The 18,839-nt window shown below is 40.9% G+C and overlaps 2 protein-coding genes across 4 annotated transcripts; one reads left to right on the top strand and one right to left on the bottom strand.

Moving 5' to 3' along the window:
- Positions 1 to 3,500: 3,500 nt before the first annotated feature.
- On the top strand, positions 3,501 to 7,980 carry LOC115743454. 2 transcript variants are annotated; one of them, XM_030678231.2, is made up of 6 exons: positions 3,501 to 3,630; positions 3,663 to 4,135; positions 6,401 to 6,457; positions 6,567 to 6,629; positions 6,740 to 6,808; positions 7,337 to 7,980. In XM_030678231.2, the coding sequence occupies exons 1-6, from the start codon at positions 3,513 to 3,515 to the stop codon at positions 7,619 to 7,621; spliced, it is 1,065 nt and encodes a 354-aa protein (XP_030534091.1). In that variant the 5' UTR covers positions 3,501 to 3,512; the 3' UTR covers positions 7,622 to 7,980. The 2 variants fall into 2 exon arrangements, with proteins under 2 accessions (XP_030534091.1, XP_030534092.1); XM_030678232.2 differs by having other exon boundaries at positions 3,517 to 4,135.
- Positions 7,981 to 10,456: 2,476 nt separating this feature from the next.
- On the bottom strand, positions 10,457 to 18,348 carry LOC115743452 (aberrant root formation protein 4). 2 transcript variants are annotated; one of them, XM_030678228.2, is made up of 14 exons: positions 18,165 to 18,348; positions 17,536 to 17,700; positions 17,297 to 17,446; positions 15,772 to 15,850; positions 14,537 to 14,712; positions 14,400 to 14,459; positions 14,012 to 14,162; positions 13,844 to 13,900; positions 13,452 to 13,723; positions 13,304 to 13,375; positions 13,115 to 13,192; positions 12,831 to 13,019; positions 12,231 to 12,282; positions 10,457 to 10,838 (listed from the first exon to the last, which is right to left on the bottom strand). In XM_030678228.2, exons 1-14 carry the CDS (start codon positions 18,261 to 18,263, stop codon positions 10,618 to 10,620), a joined length of 1,821 nt encoding a protein of 606 aa, XP_030534088.1. In that variant the 5' UTR covers positions 18,264 to 18,348; the 3' UTR covers positions 10,457 to 10,617. The 2 variants fall into 2 exon arrangements, with proteins under 2 accessions (XP_030534088.1, XP_048133328.1); XM_048277371.1 differs by having other exon boundaries at positions 13,844 to 13,905; positions 14,017 to 14,162.
- Positions 18,349 to 18,839: the final 491 nt, after the last annotated feature.

Here is an 18,839-nt window from a genome sequence, read left to right as displayed (position 1 = left end):
GGCTCTTTGGATGATTTAATTGTTTATAAACTTACGAATTGTTTCTCGTTATTGAGAAAAGGTAACAAAGATAAAATACGAGCTTTTACTGTAGCGATAGTAATTAATGGTTATTGTCTCAAGGTTGATATATTTAGCCCTCTAGATAATATTTTTCCTCATTCGCTAATAACTAATTAAATTCATGTTTCTATATATTCAAATCCTAAACTTTGCAACACGAATACCCCAAACCTTTTAACTGGAACGTGGAAACTTTTGAAGTTTCAATGTTATGTCGATCGACGATTGTACCTTGCCATCAGAACTGCCTTTCTACTGAGCTTTTCATTACCTATTTTCCCCTTTATGCCCTCAAATATTTACGGAATTGCCATCAGGGCTAGATTTCCTAAAAAGGAGTAAATACAACAACCAGTAACAACAATAATTATAGTTAGTCTTGCTACATTGGATTATCACTTAAGTCGCGTAGCTCGTGTAAATTTGTGTGGTTGAAAAAGTTGAGTTAGGGCAGAGAAAGGTAAAAATCGTTGACAGGTGACAAATTTGTTCTAGTTCTATGTAGGATAAAATAAAGAGACAAAAATAAGTTTAAATTTTTTTAAGGAATATTAATGAAGGATCTCGAGAAATGTTTAAAGAATCGGAATATATCATAAATGATCAATTCTAAAGTGAGTAGGTTTCAAACCAAGAACCTGGAACATACCTATTCCCAGTCGATTCTTGGTCGTTTTCGGGGTTTGCCTAGGATCGGATCTAACTTTAAGTAGTATAACTATCATTTTAGGGGAAAAAAATATCATATGAACATTTGCCATAGAGTGATTAAGGCATTGATGAATTTCTTAACCTTCCCAAATTCACCGTATAGAATCTAGAACTAGTCAAAAATGATTCTCTAATTTTTCACCCAAGAACTTAATTGGCCTCACTCATCCATAAATGCACGCCATATATACAAGAAAAGAGAGACATTTGAATTTAGGATACATCATGCAATTAAGACCGTTAAAAACACAACTCAATTATGTTTAAATATAGGATTAGTCCAAGTTGCTTTAGAACACTCACCTTATTGTATGTTTAAGATATTTAGGCATATCATAGACTCTTTCATGCATATAACAAATCATTAAGCTTGAAACTCAATTGGTTGAATATGCGCTACATGGCAAAACTGTGCCATATGTCATGCCATGTGACAAGCACACGGAGAAAGTGAAGTGCCACGTGATGAGAATTGGAACAAGCTTTGCCTCAACTCTAGTTTAACCACATATAATTACCACCCTCATTTCCTTTTGCTTTGTTTTAAACGTGCCAAATGACATGATAATTGGTAACTAAAGTTTGCTTTGCTGATTTTAAGATCTTAATCCAATTCATACCGAGGCCTTGTAACTTTTTTTGTGGAAAGGTGTAGAGAAAATGAAAAACTAGAAAAAAAAATAAAAATTAACGTTTTTTTTTAGCCTAAGCCAATTATTGATTATCTTAAATTTTTGCGGGAAGAAAGTGTGTGAATCTTCCATCCATTCAAATTTTAAAGACCGTAAATTTCAAAACGAGACCAACTTAACGTTAAAAAGATTAAAGGGTAAAAGTGTCACTTCATAGGAATCGGCACTTGTTTCTTCACCTTTCCCCTTCCTATATTTCTATTCCCAAATACATATCAAGAAAACCGGTTTAATATAAAAAAAAAAAAAAACTTCAATTTTAGCATTTGTGAAAATATCTAAAAAAAAATTATCTACTAAAAAATTCTTCAATTTTTACTTTTGTGCCAATTCCGTTAAGTCTAGTACAAAAAAAATCCTCAACTTTAGCATAGCCTCAATTATATTCAATTTTTTTTTTTGTCTCTTAAAAAACCTTCGACTTTTAACTTTTTCCTAATTTTACTACAGTTAGCCTTCCGTCCATAATCATCATTAGTTAATCATACGTGACATTTTTACGTCATTAATGAATTACACACTATCAAAGTTGACATGAAAAAATCCCCGAGCTTCTCTTCTATTATTTGCTTCCCTTAAGTATTGCTGGGGAATACAGAGTCACTCAAAATGGTGCTTTTTATATTCTTTTTGACACTCAACAACTCAAAGAACAGCTAAACATGGAGATATTTGGATAAACAATCGGAAATCATTGTCTCTAAATTTCGAAGGTTCGTTGGTAAATTCAGCGAGAAAATTCGAGCAATGTAGGATTAATTAACGGTGATTATGCACGGCAGCCTGATGATGATGGTAAAATTGAAACAAAAGTAAAAGTTGAGGATTTTTTATGAGACAAAAAAAGTTTCGGATATAATTAAGACAAATGCTAAAATTAAGATTTTTTTGGGTATTAGATCGGTAGAATTAAGACAAAAGTAAAAGTTTGGGTATTTTTTTACGAGACAAAAGAAAGTTTTAGATATAATTTGCACAAATGCTAAAATTGGAGGTTTTTTTTTTAATGTTAAACCTAAGAAAAACAAAAGCTTTTCTAGTCATTTTCTCTCCCATAAGATTTCTTGCAAAAGAATAAATTTTAAAAATAGGATTAAGCACCAGGATAGTTTTCTAGTTAAATCAAAATATTGTTCCCATCCAATTTGAGTATCCATGTACACACATTTTTTTTTAAGTTTGTATAATCGAGTCTTTTGAACGTCTCCCACCCCTAATGCAGGGTCACATTGACAATGCCTGAAAGCTTGACACTCGCCGTTGACGCAACATATACCGGCATAACAATAAATAGGAGGAAAAAAAAAAAAAGAAAACACATACGGGCTTCCGAAATGCGCGATTCACACACGGGTATAAACGCGGCTGGCCGGCGGGTTGGGGGGGAGGAATCGGAGGACATCGAATTGAAGTAACGTACCAAAAAAGATCCGGCCGGCCAGCGTTGCCAATTACGGAAATTGAACACCAGTTACGTCGGGGTCCGGGCATTAAAAGAACAACATCTTCCGATTAACGTTCTAAGGAAGGAGGGGACTAATTTTACCCAGACACGTCGGTACATTTCACATGCAGAAGTGGGGAAAAATCGTGGTGGGGTGAAAAAAAAAATCAATTTAGAAAAAAAAAAAGAGATTATAATGGGAGAAAAAAAAAAAAAAGGGAGACGAAACGAAAGGGAACATGTTGTCAGCGACATTACATTCGGTGACACGTGCGGGCCCCGCTTCGCCACACCAGAAGAAGAAGAAGCACAAGACTCTTTTTTTTTTTTTTTTTTGGTTTAAAAAAAAAAACGGAAAACGGAGGATTCATTCAGTTCAGATAAGGGAGGGGAGCGGATGTTGAAGTCAAGTCAAATGTAGGGAAGGCCCCGGGGGGGTGGGGGTAGGCGTATCCATGGAGCCGCCCGCACCGAACCCTACCCTATACACACTCAATCCAAATTACCCGAATAAAAGCGGAAATAAAGAAAAAAGAAAAAGAAAAACATAAAAACGAGAATAACTAGAATCTACCCTCACTCTCTCTCTTAATATATATCTAATGCATCGACTTCTTCTTTCTCTCTCTCTCTCTCTCTCTCTCTCTCGCTCATATTCATCAGCATTCAACACAACACCCAACACGTCTCTCTCTCTCTCTCGGGACGAGCTTTTGGCCTTCTCTCTCTACCAACATCTACGCCTCCATCTCTCTCTCTCTCTCTCTCTCTCTCTCTGCTTTCTTTCTCCTTCGACATCGGATTCGAACCCTCGGGAGTTGGGCCCCTCGGGACGGGGACGGAGGCTACGGCGGCGATGATGAGTTCGGCTGAGGAGGACGACTGGATGGCGGCGGCGATGGCGGACAGCGGGGTCGTGGCGGAGCTGCTGGTCTTTCTGAAGCGGGCGCATGCGGCTGCTTCGGCGGCGGCGGCTCCTGTCAAGCCGGCGATCGTGCCGCCTGTGAGGTGGGGAGTTCGGCAACCGAGGTCGAGGACGGCTCCGAGATGCGACGCCCCCGCCGCCGCCGCCTCTCAGAGGAAGGATACGGATTCAGCGAGGAACAGCCCGACAACTCCGCTCTCCTGGAGCGGCGGCGCCGCCTCTCCTTCGGCTACCGCGGACGGCTTCGAGGAGTCGAGCTTGCCGGCGAACCGCTCCTCCTCCGGCTCTGCCAGATCCAAGGTATATCTCTCTCTCTCTTTCTCTCTCTCCAGCGTTCGCTTGTCTTTCTTTCCCTTGACTTTTCTCTACGTCGGGAGGCATGTGACTGAACGCAAACAGGAGCCCGCTCTCTCTCTCTCTCTCTCTCTGGCGTGAGATTTCCGGTGACCTGGGGTTCGGTTGGTGTCAGGATGCCTTTCTTTTGTTGACCGGAGTACCCTTCCCAAGTGCGCGTAATTTCGTCCTCCTTTGTCTTGAAGCCGAAGCCACAACAAGGACCCCCCTTTTTTTTTTTTTTTTTGGCTTTTGGGAGGTGCGGGGGGGAAGCGCTCTGTAAGCGAGGAATTCTTGAGCCGTCTAGAGCACAGGCACTCTTTTTCTTGCGATGACCGTTTTCTCCTCGCGCCGTTGCCCTTTCTCTCTCTGTTTCCTTCGTCGTCGTCGTCGTCAACTTTCCGTTCACCGATCTTCTCTCCCTCTCTCTCGCACACGTTGCCTGACCTGTTGGTTACGCCTACGGGGGGGCAAAATCAGTTGGTGAGTTTCAGTCTGGCCTCGCTCGTCGACTCGACGACGGCGGTGGCGCAACTGTACAAAGCGGTGCTGGCGATTCCGACGGCAACTACTATGCGGGATTTTTTTTTTAAAGTTTATTATTATGGCGAAAATGCCTCAAGAAACCACCACCTCCTCCTCTTTTTCGTTTCTTTGTTGGATGCTGTTGTGACGTCTTCGTGGCCGGTTACGATGTACTCTCTCTCTCTCAACCCCATCGCCCCCTTCATTCATGCTTTCTTTCTTCCTTCCTTCTTTCCTTTATTTTGTTCCTTTGTCAAAATCTTAATTTTTTTTTTCCAGATTTGGAATTCTGACCCCGCATTTTATTTGTCGTTGTTCATTGCCGATTACACCCACCATCGCCCCTCTTTTTCCTTTTAACAGAAAAAGGCCATCACTGCCTTGCTTTTTCCGTTCTGCGGCCACGTCCCCTTTTCCCCCTTTATTTTCACGCCCAAAGGGGTTTTTTTTTTTTTTTTTTGGGTGGGGGGAGAGTTGAGGGGTAGTTTGGTCAATTTTGGGGAGCGACGTGCGGTGCGTTTCGTAGGTCCTCCTTTACGAGGTGGAGCCCACAGGTGGGCACGAGGAGAGGGAGGGAGTGTGGGGTGTGGGAGTAGCTTTCGTCTGCGTGCCGGTGCAACCGTGTACGTTCGTGTGGGTGGGGCCCCTCTGCATTCTCGCGCCTCTGTCTCCGGTCACGGACGGTTGTGAGGTCCGCGCGTTTCCAGTCGCGTCACATCGTATCGTGTGACTCGCGTCTCTTCCCCCCCGCGCACCTTCCCCCTCCTTCCTCCTCTCCTCTTCTTCTCCTCCCTTCTTTCTCTCTCTTTCCTGTTTGGGACCCAGTGCCGGAGATCCGAGGCCCCGTCGGTCCCCGGTTCGTTTGACCTGGCCTAAATCGGACGGCGGTGGGGGGTTTGTCCTTCCCACCCGCCCGCCCGCTTCTGGAACTTTTTCAACTCGGGGAGCTGTACTTGTTCGGTTTGGGGCAAGGCACAGGGTAGGCGAGCGGTCACGTGAGCGAAGCCACGCTCGCTCCGCGGGGAGGGGAGGGGAGCTGTTTGTCTGTTGGTCACGTGAAACCACGTGTCTCTGCGCGACGTGGCGGGGCGCAATTGGGCATTTATTTGAGTGCACGAGGCGACACGTCAAGTGGGTCCCAGTCTTCTTTTTTTTTTTTAAAGAAAAAGGAATAAGCGAAGAGAAAAAACAGAAATCAGTTTTTATCGCATAGTTCGAGAGTAGGGGGTGGGTCCGGGTCATGGTGACGGGCGGAGTGAGTTGACTCGGCTTCTCTTCTCCCATTTCTCTTTCGGCTGATTTTATAGAAGAGAGTCTCGAAACTCTCTTTGGTTTTTCCCTTTGGGGGGGGCGCGTCGTCCAATGAGAACGTGCCACGTCGTTCGGTGCTCCGACCCCGGAGGTGGGTCAACCACCCCGGCCAAACAATTCAGGTCGCTGTCGTTGACTCTGACTTGTTCTCGAGCACGACCCAGTCAATTGGTCCACCTATCATTCCCGAATTTTTTTTTTCTTAATGTTCTTACTGGAGATCACAGGTTTTCTCGGTCGCGCAGCCTGTTTTGTGGGGGGCGTTTTTGCGTCTGAAATGTTAGCTTTGTTGATCCTTTCATTCAGTCTACTTTTTTTCTGGCGACCCCGTTCATGCTAATCTCCACTCCGGGTGACTTCATTGATGGGGGGGATTTGATGGTTTCGATCTTTCAGGTTATTGCTCCGAATGATGCCTCCTCCCTGGCTGTCAACAAGCTCAGAAAGAAGAAGGTAAACAAAATTCTTCTGCTCCGCTGAGGGCATTTGTTCATTAACTCCTGCGCATACATTTCTGGGTGCTCATCTTTTGGTATTTTTTAATTCCTTCGTCTTTGGATAGACTTTCGCCGAACTCAAGGATGAGGAGAGCTACTTGCTGAATGAAAGGATCCATTTGAACAAGGTACCCCTCTTAAATCTGTTTGCGATTTTGGTCTGAACGCTCGTTCTCGGCTTTGTTTGGTGCTTCTTGTTTCTCAAACGTTTTCTGTAAATCTTCAAAACTCAAAACAGGACATAGCAAGGCTGCGCGAGGCTTTCACGGAGCAGAGAGCTAGAAACGAATCCTTGAAGAGGATGAAGGTGATACTAGCTTTCTCTTTTTTTTTCTTCCTCGGCTTATTATAATTTCCTAGGAACCGTGCTTCAGTTGCTTCTTTAATCGTCACTGTGTATTGCTCGCTTCGGGGATACACGAACGATTAGCAAGTAATACTGGTGAAATGTGCATTCTTTTTTCCACTAATAAATTTATCCATCCTCCCAAGCTCCATGAAGGGAGTAGCGTGACCAGTGAAGAGGGAGAGGGCTTTTAATTCTGTAAAACAAAGTGGTCATTGTCTAGACATTTATCCTTATTGAAGTTTGCGGCGGGAATAGTAATCTTTTGCCTCAATATGTGTATGTATGGTGGTGTACTCCCCATTCATGATCAGCGAAAGTGGCATCTATTGGTTGAGCATATCAGTTGTCGAATTGCAAAATTAGATTTTTTTTTTTCCCGTGTAACTCTTTGTTATTTGAACCTATTCAAATTTATATTTGTCGTACTTGTGGGCTTGACCTGCCGTTGTAGAATGCACTTCTGACAATCGGGCCTCTATTTTGCAGCATGATTTGAATTTGCTTTCTGGAAAGGGCGACACGTCCACTGCAGATGACAGAGATGAAGCAACCTCTGGTTTGCATGACAAGATGGAAGCATCTACATCGGACCACCCTGCATCACCACCATCACCAAAACATGATACGAGCAAGTGTCGTCCATCTTCCAGCTTTTGCAAATTTCCTCAAACTGTCGTCAAGGACAGTGACAGTTCCTTCTTGCTACCTGATCTAAACGTGATGCCCTCTGAGGAGGATTCTAGGCCTGAATATTTTCATGGATTGAGCTAAGTGAGAACATCATGGGTATGCGGCTCCTTGTAATTAAAGTGAAGCGACACTCATGTCGATGATGTTCTGGGTATATCATCGAGGAACGGATAAAGAGGAGAGGAGCGGATCTCCATATCCATATCTGCAAGAGCTCCAACTTATGAGGATGGTTCCGACTCTTTGTGAAGGTCATGGACATTACCAGCTGCGGTCGAGCTGAGATGATGTTGGATTGCAGAGCGAGATCTCCATCTCAACTGGATGGGGGTAATATCCTCGCCACTTCTTGATCGTCGTAACTTGTAAGAACGGTAACTAAGCCATTCTTTGTAGGCAATTGGCAGAGCAACTTGAATACAATCTCAAATTTGTTTGTTCCTCAAAAGAATCTGCTTTCAGATTACTCTCCTTATGCTGTCTGTTGTTTTAATTTCCTCACTTCCACCTTTCTCGGATGGAAATGGTATCTGAATAATGCAGCATCCCGCCATTGAAATTGATTGGAAGATTTGTTTCTTGTTTGTTTGGAATGAAGTGGATCCTAAACTAAGCCTTACTTAATTTTCACGTATGCATGCAAAAAGTCCGGTCACTTTTTGGATTTGTAGGATCGTTGGTTTGAATTGATCTTTCTGTTGAAACAACTAGGGAAAATGATCCGTGCTGGCGTCTAACATGGTCATTAAGAAACATATTAGAATTGAAAGGAAACGCGATTTCTCTTCTATGAAGAGAAATCATCTAAGGAAAAAAAAGTAAAAATTCTGTTGTCCATCATTTAAATTTAATGAATTGAAAGTCATATCGGTAGATTTTATTAGCTTGAATTTGTGAAAGTATGTACTGAACATTTTCATATAATTTTAAATTAACAAATTAAAAGTTCAAAAATGATGATGTACAATAGACCAAAGTTTAAGAACCATTATGCCATCTTTCAGACCTAGCCGGGACTCGAGTGAGCAGGACAATGAAAATTTTAAGGAGTAAACCATCTTTAGCTGGACCAATGGAGAACGGAAAACAAAGGGCAGTGGCGGCCATCGGTGCAGGCAGCTGGATGCTGGTCGGAGCTAGGTGACGGCAGCCTTCTCTGGTGAGGTGCAAGTCCCGTTCTAATGCATCTCTCTCCCGCTGTCTACACCTCCTGCAATTTCCACCGATGCCTCAAATTCTCTATTTCTTCAGTCTAGCAAGGCCTTTCTTGCAGCTCTTTCAGTCTCTACTCTGTTTCTTAACGGCCCTCTTTTTATCTAGTCAATCGACGAGAGCAATCATCGGCTCGCCTTCCCCGTCGGCTCTCTACCTCACTGTGCGGGGATGTGCTTGCTAGTGATTCAGGACTAGCAGCCACGCCACGTTGCCTCCGGTGAGGGATGTTGCACCCTCGACGGTGGCTGGAGGAGCCTCTGGGGGCCGCCCCACTGCCCCCAAGGCCCAGGATGCCCTCTCCCCTATCTCTCGCTCTGGGTTTTCGTTTGTTTATTTTTGGTTTCTCTCCCCCCCTCTTTATCCACGTCAGCAACTAATTAAGGAAATAAACTAATTTGGCCTTGACATGGATGCCATGTCAGCATTTTCGTCAAGTGTTTTGACCGAAAGACTTAACTCGAGCAAACAATAAAATAGTTTAAGGGCCCATTACACAAAAGATAAATTCAAAGATGCCATTGCCCACAAATTAAAACAAAATGGTGTCGATGAAATTAGCCGGAACTAACAGACATACTTAATTGCACTTTCCAACCAAGGTTTAAGATTTAATTGCACAAAAAATTGAAAGTTCTAGAAATTGATTGCGGACTTTAATTGCAGTCATTCACATCAGTAACCTAGCTAATCACCCGACAAGAATCTACGACAACATAGTTTAATGGATCAATATCACGAAAAACCCCAAACCGATATATCCGTAATAAATATACCTCAAAATATTTTTTTGACCACCAAAACCCTTGAACTTGTACATCTTTGACAAATTTACCCTATATTAGTTTTCGCGAAATTTTATCATCAAATTACTGAGTTGGATGACATGTGACAATTGCCGGATGTACACGTTTGGGAGTTTCACTCTCTATTTGTCACAGGCGTATCAATTGAGGATTTTTCGTGGTATTAATTCAGTTTAATAGAAACTAACAGAGAGTAAATTTGTCATGTGTACCAGTTTAGAGATTTTGAAGGTCAAAATTATTAGTTTCGGATAAATTTGTCATAAGAGTACCATTTAGAGTTTTTGGTGATCGAAAAAATAATTTGAGGTAAATTTATCACAATTATACTAGTTTGGAGTTTTTTTATAGTCAAAAAAATAATTTGAAGTAAATTTATCACAAGTATATATCATTTTGAAATTTTTCGTGATATTAACCCTATTTCAATTTAGCAAACAATTGTGTTTACCATCTACCATCCTTAGAACATCTTATCTTATCCTACCACTGTGGTTGTTGGTCTAGTGATCTTAGGCTTACTCTCAAGTAGCTTGGGGCTCCCCGATCAGATATTGGAATTTCCCAATCGCTCCTTAGCCTCATGAAACCTTGGTTTGTTCAGACGTGACGTTCGAGCGTGGCACGCTTAGCAGGAAGAAGCTCACAATCATTGAGGATGGATAGGATTCCATTACATCTCAGATCAGGGAAAAAACAGTCCTCATCTCCAAATCATACCGAATGCGTCCAATTGAGCTTTCGTCTTGAAATCCGACTCGGGCATATGTATGGTTTAGCTCAAAAGACCTTTTGCTCTCCGGCCAAGATTTTGAAATATTTTTGGCATAGTTGAGATTTTTCCTCGGTATGTGGACTAGATATGCGTTCATATTCCGGACCCAAATTAGCAGCATACGGGTTGGGAATGCCCGTTTAAGGAATCAGATGAAATGCATGAAAAATAAGAAGAAAAGAAAGACGCATAAGCAAGGGTTCCACCGCCCAGCAGCCGGCATTCAATAACAGAGATTGTAATCAACAAAAGACCAAGCTAGAACTTCTGTGCAGAAGACAAACTTACAAATCATGCTTGAGCCTTTCTTCGACGAGTTCAATGCAGCGATAGAGAACTAATTCTACCGGATTTAGGGCACTGACGGAGTCAGACGAGAATGGATCGTCATCATTCCTGTTCTCTGCCAAAATGCCGGTCACCAGGGTCCGGAGAGGCAGAAGCCATTCATTGTAGGCTTTCTTCAAGTTGGTCTCGGATAGCACTCCAGTGTAATTGGTTTTTCCTGTTTCAACAGTCAGAGGACGACTTGCATGAGAGAGAGAGAGAGAGAGAGAGAGAGAGAGAGAGAGAGTTCTTTTGTGGCAATGCATCTCTTGTGCCAAAAAAAATGAAAAACCTATTTGTGGAACATTTATTTCCAAGTCTGCTTCTGTGGGTGTGTATATCTACAGCCAACACTACACGCAAGTCTGGGATGGTAGCTAGCACGCCGGACAAGTCCATTCATACAAATATATGCATGATTACCTACATTCAAACATTAGCATTCATCTCAACGAATGAAGCTGATGAGATCACACTGGGCAAACAGTACAGCCAAACCTTATCAAGAAAGGTCTCCAAAGATCTTTTTCCCAACTGAGAAGGCAGGAATGCACCAGCTTTTGAAAATAGGGACACGGACAAACTTCGATGTAGAAGTCCACAGCAGTAGTAAGACAATCAGCTTAAAGTGAATTCATATTCAAATTGAATTCACTTGTACAAAGATTGAACAGGAGTGCTTCTTGGTATTGTCGTAGTTATGACGATTGAAAATACTAATCCATGAAAAATTAAGTTTAGAAAAGTTATTTACTAGAATGTCCCATATTTAAGATTGAAGTGCAAAAATCTTTCAATCTCCACAATGTACGGAGATAATGTCTCACTAGTATCTGATTTTTATGCACATGACCGATGCAAAATTATCATTTACTAAGAAAGTATCATCACAATTTGCAAATAAAGTCACTGTTTGTTATGCTATTGTCCAATGCATGGTCAAAAACTATGATAGTCAGTCTTTATGGTGGTTTAGTCTAGAGATACGATGTAGCAAAACTGCAATTATTCTCCCCTCGTTTAAAAAGCAGTGTCCAAACTGCCATTCCAATGGGATGACGCGCATTGACATCGGCATATCAATGCCGGGTTTGAAGGAAGAAAATGTTAAGACAATTGGAATCCAGATATTCAAGGGAGGCATGACATAAATCTATAATACAAGTTTCTCATACGAGAAACTCTTTCAGGGAGTTCTTTTCACTATTATGGCAACTTTTTCACTAATTTGACATGCCTATATGCATGACCGTTCGAACGGGTTCAGAAAAAAGAAAACTAATAAAAGTGAAATAAAACTTCTCCCGAAGGAGTTTCTCCAAGTTCTTCAATCAACAAGAATAATCAACATCATACCAAATAGCGGATGAGACCTGTACATTTGAACAAATGCTTTCTTAAAGAAATTTTCACAACATGTCTGAAAATCACAGCTGGAGGGGGGAAAAAACAAAACTATGCAACAACTGCAACAGTCACAAACTCGCAATTTTAATAAGAGAGTACAAGTGATTGAAGCATAGGCAGAAGAATACATACAAAATGGAAATAACAAATAGAAATGTTTTACCTGTTGATTCAGACAACAACACAAATCTGTACAAGTTAAGGGCAGATAGAACCTGTAAGATCAAAAGCAAGCTTGTCATTTTAGATCATTAGACTCTATCAGAAACTTTAAGAGTATCAGCCAATTCATTTCAAATGTGTTTGCCTACACATTTTCATTAGCACACATCTACCACATTTCATAGAGGTTGTATGCTCATAGTGAAAGAGGTTCAAATGACTAGAAGATAGGTTCATACAGAAAAGTGAATGACAATAAGATGCAGTTGGCATGTATGATGTAAGGATGTAACAGATTGTGGATACAAGCTTTATCTGGAAAAGCATTCGGAATGTGTTATTGCACATCACATGAAAATATAGACTTCCCTCAACATTGCATCTCCAAAATTAATATAGAAAGATGGATACTTTTGATTTGGCTTTTTCAGCTTTCGATCCCTATTTATTTTGAGCATTCAATGGTCCTATGACCAATGAGCTTTAAACCTATACAAGGAAGTTGACGCCATGGAAAATGTCACAACCTAAAAAGAAATGAGGAGTCGCCATCGTGAAAGCAAGGAGACAATAAATAATCAATAATAAGAGTCATATATACCGCATCACTTTGTTCAGGAAGACTTGGAGGGCCTCCCTTGGAAGGTCTCAAAACCAATTCCACTAGTTCAAGCACATCAGCAGACCAAACTGGTGTCTCATGGAAAACTTCATCAACATTTCCATTCGACACTTTGCTACTAGTTTTGGCATGCCTCACTTGTCTAACGATATCTAGAAGGATGGCAACCTACACAAGTTGTAGTTAATCAGATCAAATTATGCGTCCTTCCATGTAAAGTGAAAATACACTAATGTCATTTAAGCAGGCTCTAATGCAGTTACCATAGAGGCAGAGTTGCAATTCGTAATCAGGGCTTTTAAGACGTCAAACCTTTGAGAAATTGGAATATCAGCAAGCACCTGGAGATTAGCAAATAAATGCAGAACTTAAACAAGAGAGAAACGGACTACAAGAGTGGCAAGCCAGTTAGCGATGCAAAAGCAGAGCAGCTTAAAGTAAAAAACACTAACCCTTTTCAGCACATCAAAAGCTTTCTTCCGTAGTACAGAATCCGATGTGTACATAATGACGTTCTCAATCCCCTAGATTTTGCACTTTTATGATAAGAAGAATATACAACATGAAATGGCATACATTCAAGATCTTTCACTATAATACCTGCAAGGCAGCAAAATGGCTAGAAACAAATGATGAGAAATCTAGAGTTTCACTCTCACACTCCGGTGAGATATCTCCTTCTGTGATGCAAAGCAAGAAGTCAATGGCATGTTTCTTTAATCTCCAAGGTAGAGTAGCTGAACAGAACACATGCCTTAGCATGCCAATTGCTTGCCACCTTCTAGTTTGACTACACCGAATTTCATTCTTTACCGCAGTTAAATCCTCCTCAGCATTATGAGCAACCTTGTCAGACATATCACCCCATATAACTGTACCAGGAAGCAAACAAAATTGAACTTGCAAAAGGAATAAAGGAAAACTGCGCGAATCAGAAAGATCTTAAGGGAAACTGCAACAGACCACACTGTCGACGCACTGCCAAATATTACCTGAAAGAGCTGCTCCAAGCTTGATACTGGGTAAAGGATCCCAGAAACTATCTTCTTCCACGCATATGAAAAAAAAAAAAAAATTCACTTTAGATTCCAATAGTGAAGAATTTCCTTCCAGCTTGTAGATTGGAAAATATAAAATTTATAGATGGCGCAGCATATTACCATCAGTTATGGTGCTGGTCATCATGTCAATAGCAGACCCTGTTATCAAGCCAATGTAAGATAAACGGCAACATCTCAAGAAGTGTGAAAGTTCAGTCACAAGGCGGAGAGAGCTGGATACATTCTCATCCACGCAAATGGATACATGAGTCTGCACATACAAAAGTCATACTAAGATGTGAGCACGTCAAATGTCTTCATGCTGACAAATCATCAAATACATGCAAGCGCTCGTCTGTGTGGGTGTGGGGAGAGAGAGAGAGAGAGTAGAAGGGCAACAACCACTTGGAGAATCATCTACAATTTATTTTCAAAAAGGAAGTTAAATTTTTCATTTACAGTCAGATATTCTACACTATTACACGACCTCAAAAATAAATATACCAACCATCATCTGCAAGACATACAGACCAAGCAGAGTGAGGAGCTTCTCAGCTGATCCACTGTCCTGTTAAACTTAAACCGTTAATCTAGAATCCGACAAGAAATCGCATGTAAACAAATTCATGATTATGGATCACAGACCAACTTCTGGTGAACAGTTTGCATCGAATTAGCAATATTTATACCCCTTCTGAACAGATCCTCAAGATCCGAATCCTCCTCGTCTGCATCAGTAGATACTTTCTCCCAAACACGAAGGATTGCAGGAACTACCTCCTTCGTTTGCTCAAAGTGATGCCTTTTAATCATAAGGAGAACTGTAATACAAAAAATGTGGAGCAGTGGTTTTACAGTTTGATGCAGACTGAGTGAGTTTTTATTATTAATAAAAGTATCATATACTGATACAATAGTTTCAACTACAATCTCAAGATGCCAAAGCATGTCCACTATATCTATATAAGATAAGTCTAAATAAAGGGCAAATCATGGAGACAAAAGTTACCATGCGAATATTAGAGTTTGAAGACACAAACATAGTCTGAATATCACCAGAAGCAATAAAATACCATAAAAAATCCCCCAGTATTATTTCAAAATTTATTGATAAGCATTGAAAAAGTTGATCACAATATAAAAAAGACATTTTTTTGTAAGCACATAAACTGTCTTTATGTTACTATGAATAAACAGTTTAAACTTGAAAGACGGACAGGATATATTTTCATCAGCATCCAGCATCCACAATAACATTTGAATATACATTTAATTTGCTTTAGTGAAAGTCAAAGTGGAAAAGGCTTCCTGGCATTTGAATGAGCACATGCTGCATACAGTGCAGTGTGCTACCAGTTTTTCACCTCAATGCACAAAACATTGCAGAAATGGAATTGCATCTTGTTTATTTACACAATCAGCATGGACATCTAATCGCGATATAATAAGCTCATTGAGGAAAACATTTGTTTTACAGTAGCTATATGAAGGCCTTTCAGATCCAAAACTGAATTTGCTAAGCATGCATGGGTGCCAACAGGAGTTACTGACTGACACTGAAGAGATGGGCATATATTCAGTACTTGAAACCATGATTGAAGGACAGTTGTATTAAGAAAGTAGTGATAATGCCAAGGTGGTCAAGACACTTTTGCACAATGGGTCCGCAGGTTGGACAGCAAGTACTAGAGTCATCTCTATCATGTGAATGGCAATATCGACAAAAGTATCCACTTCAAAGAAAAGAAATCCCAAACAGCACTTTCGATACTACAATCAAGTCTTCTTTACTCATAGATATGTCTGAGGAGATAAAATACTTAAAACAATAATCTGCAACAATATGAATATAACCTATTCAAGGAAGAGAAAGAACGTACCTTCTGAGAGACCACTCAAAAGAGGGCCAAAGTAGCCAGAAAGCTTAATCTTTTCACCTTCGCTCGAGGAATCTAGGGCCTGGTCCAAACATCGACTGAGGATTAGCAAGATCACATTCCAGAAAACTTGAGAAGAATTTATCAGTGCTAACCATATCATCCAGAAAAATCAAGATCATATAAGGTTTGAATCAAATTAAAGAGCAGGTTTTACCAAAAGCACGTACAGTTAATGGTTAATCCATAGATACTCATAATAGAATATGAAAAAGAGAGCAGAATTTCATGAGAGGAGTGAGTTATTTGTTAGGTCATCTCATGTTTATGCCCATAGAAATATCTATATGCAGCTCGACTGGTATTTGCAAGTGGAGAATGCTCTTGCGCCAAGATATTCTTCTAATATTGAGTATCAAGAGAACAAGCAGCAATTTCAAGCCAGAATGACAGCTCAATCCAAACCAGCCTCCTTTTGATGAGGAAATGCGAGAAAACTAATATACATTGGTATTATTTGTTTAAGCTCGTCAACTAAATAACTATCTTTTGAACTTGACCATGTATGTGTCGGAACGAGTAGATTTATAGACAACTGCACATCTATTCTCAACCAAATGAAAGAAAGTACCGAAAAAATTTCCCTGTCAAAAAGAATAAAAGTAAATTTTCACGAAAGAACTCAGGGAAGTATTACTTTTGTATATTAATTAGTTTAACTTCATGAAGTTTGCAAAGCATCCTGCTAAAACAGGGGAAAGTATTAACATGTGGCTAGACATGTCCACAATGTTTGACAGCACGTATGGACTCTTCTACTCAGTGCTTTGCCATTCTATTTCTCAAAATGCTTAACTCGCATGTTTCACCATGAACTTGAGAGGCACTGGAGAGTGTGTGTGCAAACTCACTCATCAAGCCGAAGCAACATGAAAATGAAAGGCTTTCTTCCTATGATGCTTTCACATTTTTAAACCTGGGATGACATATATTCTCCTCATCTTAAATTTTGCTGATAACAAGTAAACAGCTTCAAAACTCCCACTTTAATTCTACCAACACATGTTTAGATAGGTGTTTGCTAGGGAACTAAAATGCCAAAGAGTTCACTCAACCTTTAACAGCTAGAGAGATTACCCGAGCACGTGCTGCATGACACAAACTAATGAACAAATGCAGGGTCGAACAAACAGTACCCACTCAATCTCCTAATTCAAATTATTAACTCACCATCTAACAATAAAAGACAGCACTAGATATTCTGACAAATGCAAAATGCTATAAAGGAGCTAATGAGGTCACATGAGAAAATCGTAATAATGACCATGAAGCTATATAATCTATCACTGTAACAAGAGCTTACAGGATGCTTAGAAGAACATCATTTGCAAGAGTACTGGTGCACCAAAGTTAATCTAGTTATGTACAGCAAACATGTGTCTGGATGTGCAGTTACTAAGCAAATACAGATAAAAAGGGAGAATAAGTATATTTCCTTCAAATTATTCAAAATAAGTACGCATCGAACCTCGCAGAGAATTGGCAACATGTCCCGCGGATTACACTTCACCAAAAACTGATGGATTATGCTTTCCGCAATCGTCAAAAACCGTCTCGACACCCCTGAAAATTTTGAAACAGCCTTCGGAAGCTCAAAAGAGAGCGCATCAAGGAGCTCCTGCTATTCAAACATGCAACAGAAAACCCATTGTTAAAATAAAGATAAACTCAGCTAATAAACAAAATGAGCCTTAACAACATCAAGACCTGATCAATTGAAGAGGAGCTTATATACTCATAGACATGCGACAGCAGTTCGAATGCATCTTCATGTGTGTTTTCGTCCTCTGCGGCCACAGATACATCGCCGAGAAACTTAGCAAGCTCGGAGACCAACCTCTCGGTTTGATAGCTATCTCCACTCTCGACGGACTGGAACATGTACAGAAGCAATGGACAGTGTTACAACCCTTTGAATGGCACCAACCAGCCACTGTAGGAACACAACCAATTGAAAGGGCGAAGTACAGAGTTTAAAAAAATTCAACTTCTCTCAGGAAATGCAAAGCCAAAAGCGTCACTGTCAGCCATTGAGTACAGAAACTTATCAGTTTCCTCGAATCCAGTTAAACAATTGACAAGCCGGCCACTTCAATTCGCATTAGCGCAAAGCGTTCGTCCAGAGCGTTCGTTCAAGCAGAACCGAATCATCCATTCCGGACACGACAACGACCGAGCGCGTCGCATCCAACTCGAAGCGATTCTCACGCGACAGGGACGAGCTTCCAGGTTTCGAAAAATCGAAACGAACCCCGCGATCACGTCCCGATTTCTCATAGAAAGCAGGCGAAACTTATAGATAATCGGGGACGGGAAGGAGAGCGAGGGAGACTCACCTTGGCGCAAGAGCCGAGGCGGTCGCGAAGGCGAAGCAAGAGAGGATTAGGAGGAGGAGACGACAGGGCCACTCCGGAGCCGCTCGCCGTGGCCTCCATCGACGTGAGGGCTGGTTCGCTGGGAAGACCTTGTGCTTCCAGTTCACTGGGATATTTCGAGAAGATGAAGAAGTGCAGCCGCGAAGAAATGCCCGCCGAAGTCCGGAGTCGTCCAGACTCCAGAGAGAGCGAGTCTAGTTTCGTTCGGCCTTTATTTCCAACCCAACCCAACCCCTCCACCCAAAAAAAAAAAAAAAAAAGAACTAATTTTAGGTCTAATCAAAATTCTATTTTCCTTCTCTTAAAAAAAAAAAAACTTCAATTTTCATTTTAGTCTCAAATTTGTGGACGAATACAAAAATCGCCACTATATTATTTTGAAAATAACTAACATCGGGGCCAAGTAGAGAGTGATTATTAGAATTTGCTTCTTCATCAACACCCCTGCCTCTGTATGGAACAACAACGAGCGTTGAAGTTAATAATTTTGAAGAAAGCAAGAGTAATTTTAAGTTGTGTGGGCAAATGTGAGAGACTAGGATAAAAGTTAAGGTTTTTATTTTTATTTTTTGAAAAAATTCCAAATGAGAACATAATGTGCTTTTTATTTTCTCAAATCCCTTGCCGGCGACAGTT

The sequence above is a fragment of the Rhodamnia argentea genome, chromosome 4 (genome assembly GCF_020921035.1).
Source record: "Rhodamnia argentea isolate NSW1041297 chromosome 4, ASM2092103v1, whole genome shotgun sequence".
NCBI classification, from domain to species: Eukaryota; Viridiplantae; Streptophyta; class Magnoliopsida; order Myrtales; family Myrtaceae; genus Rhodamnia; species Rhodamnia argentea.
The sequence above is the reverse complement of the archived record's forward strand: the minus strand, read 5'-3'. Positions and strand labels throughout refer to the sequence as shown.

Bases quoted from the DNA above. Each gene is read 5' to 3' on its own strand.
- LOC115743454 (XM_030678231.2), top strand. From the start codon at position 3,513: ATGCATCGACTTCTTCTTTCTCTCTCTCTCTCTCTCTCTCTCTCTCGC. The intron at 4,136-6,400 runs GTATATCTCTCT...TCGATCTTTCAG, and splicing joins CCGGCTCTGCCAGATCCAAG to GTTATTGCTCCGAATGATGC. The intron at 6,630-6,739 runs GTACCCCTCTTA...AACTCAAAACAG, and splicing joins AAAGGATCCATTTGAACAAG to GACATAGCAAGGCTGCGCGA.
- LOC115743452 (XM_030678228.2), bottom strand. From the start codon at position 18,263: ATGGAGGCCACGGCGAGCGGCTCCGGAGTGGCCCTGTCGTCTCCTCCT. The intron at 17,701-18,164 runs GTGAGTCTCCCT...TACATGTTCCAG, and splicing joins GCCTCGGCTCTTGCGCCAAG to TCCGTCGAGAGTGGAGATAG. The intron at 15,851-17,296 runs GTTCGATGCGTA...TGTTTGGACCAG, and splicing joins TGTTGCCAATTCTCTGCGAG to GCCCTAGATTCCTCGAGCGA.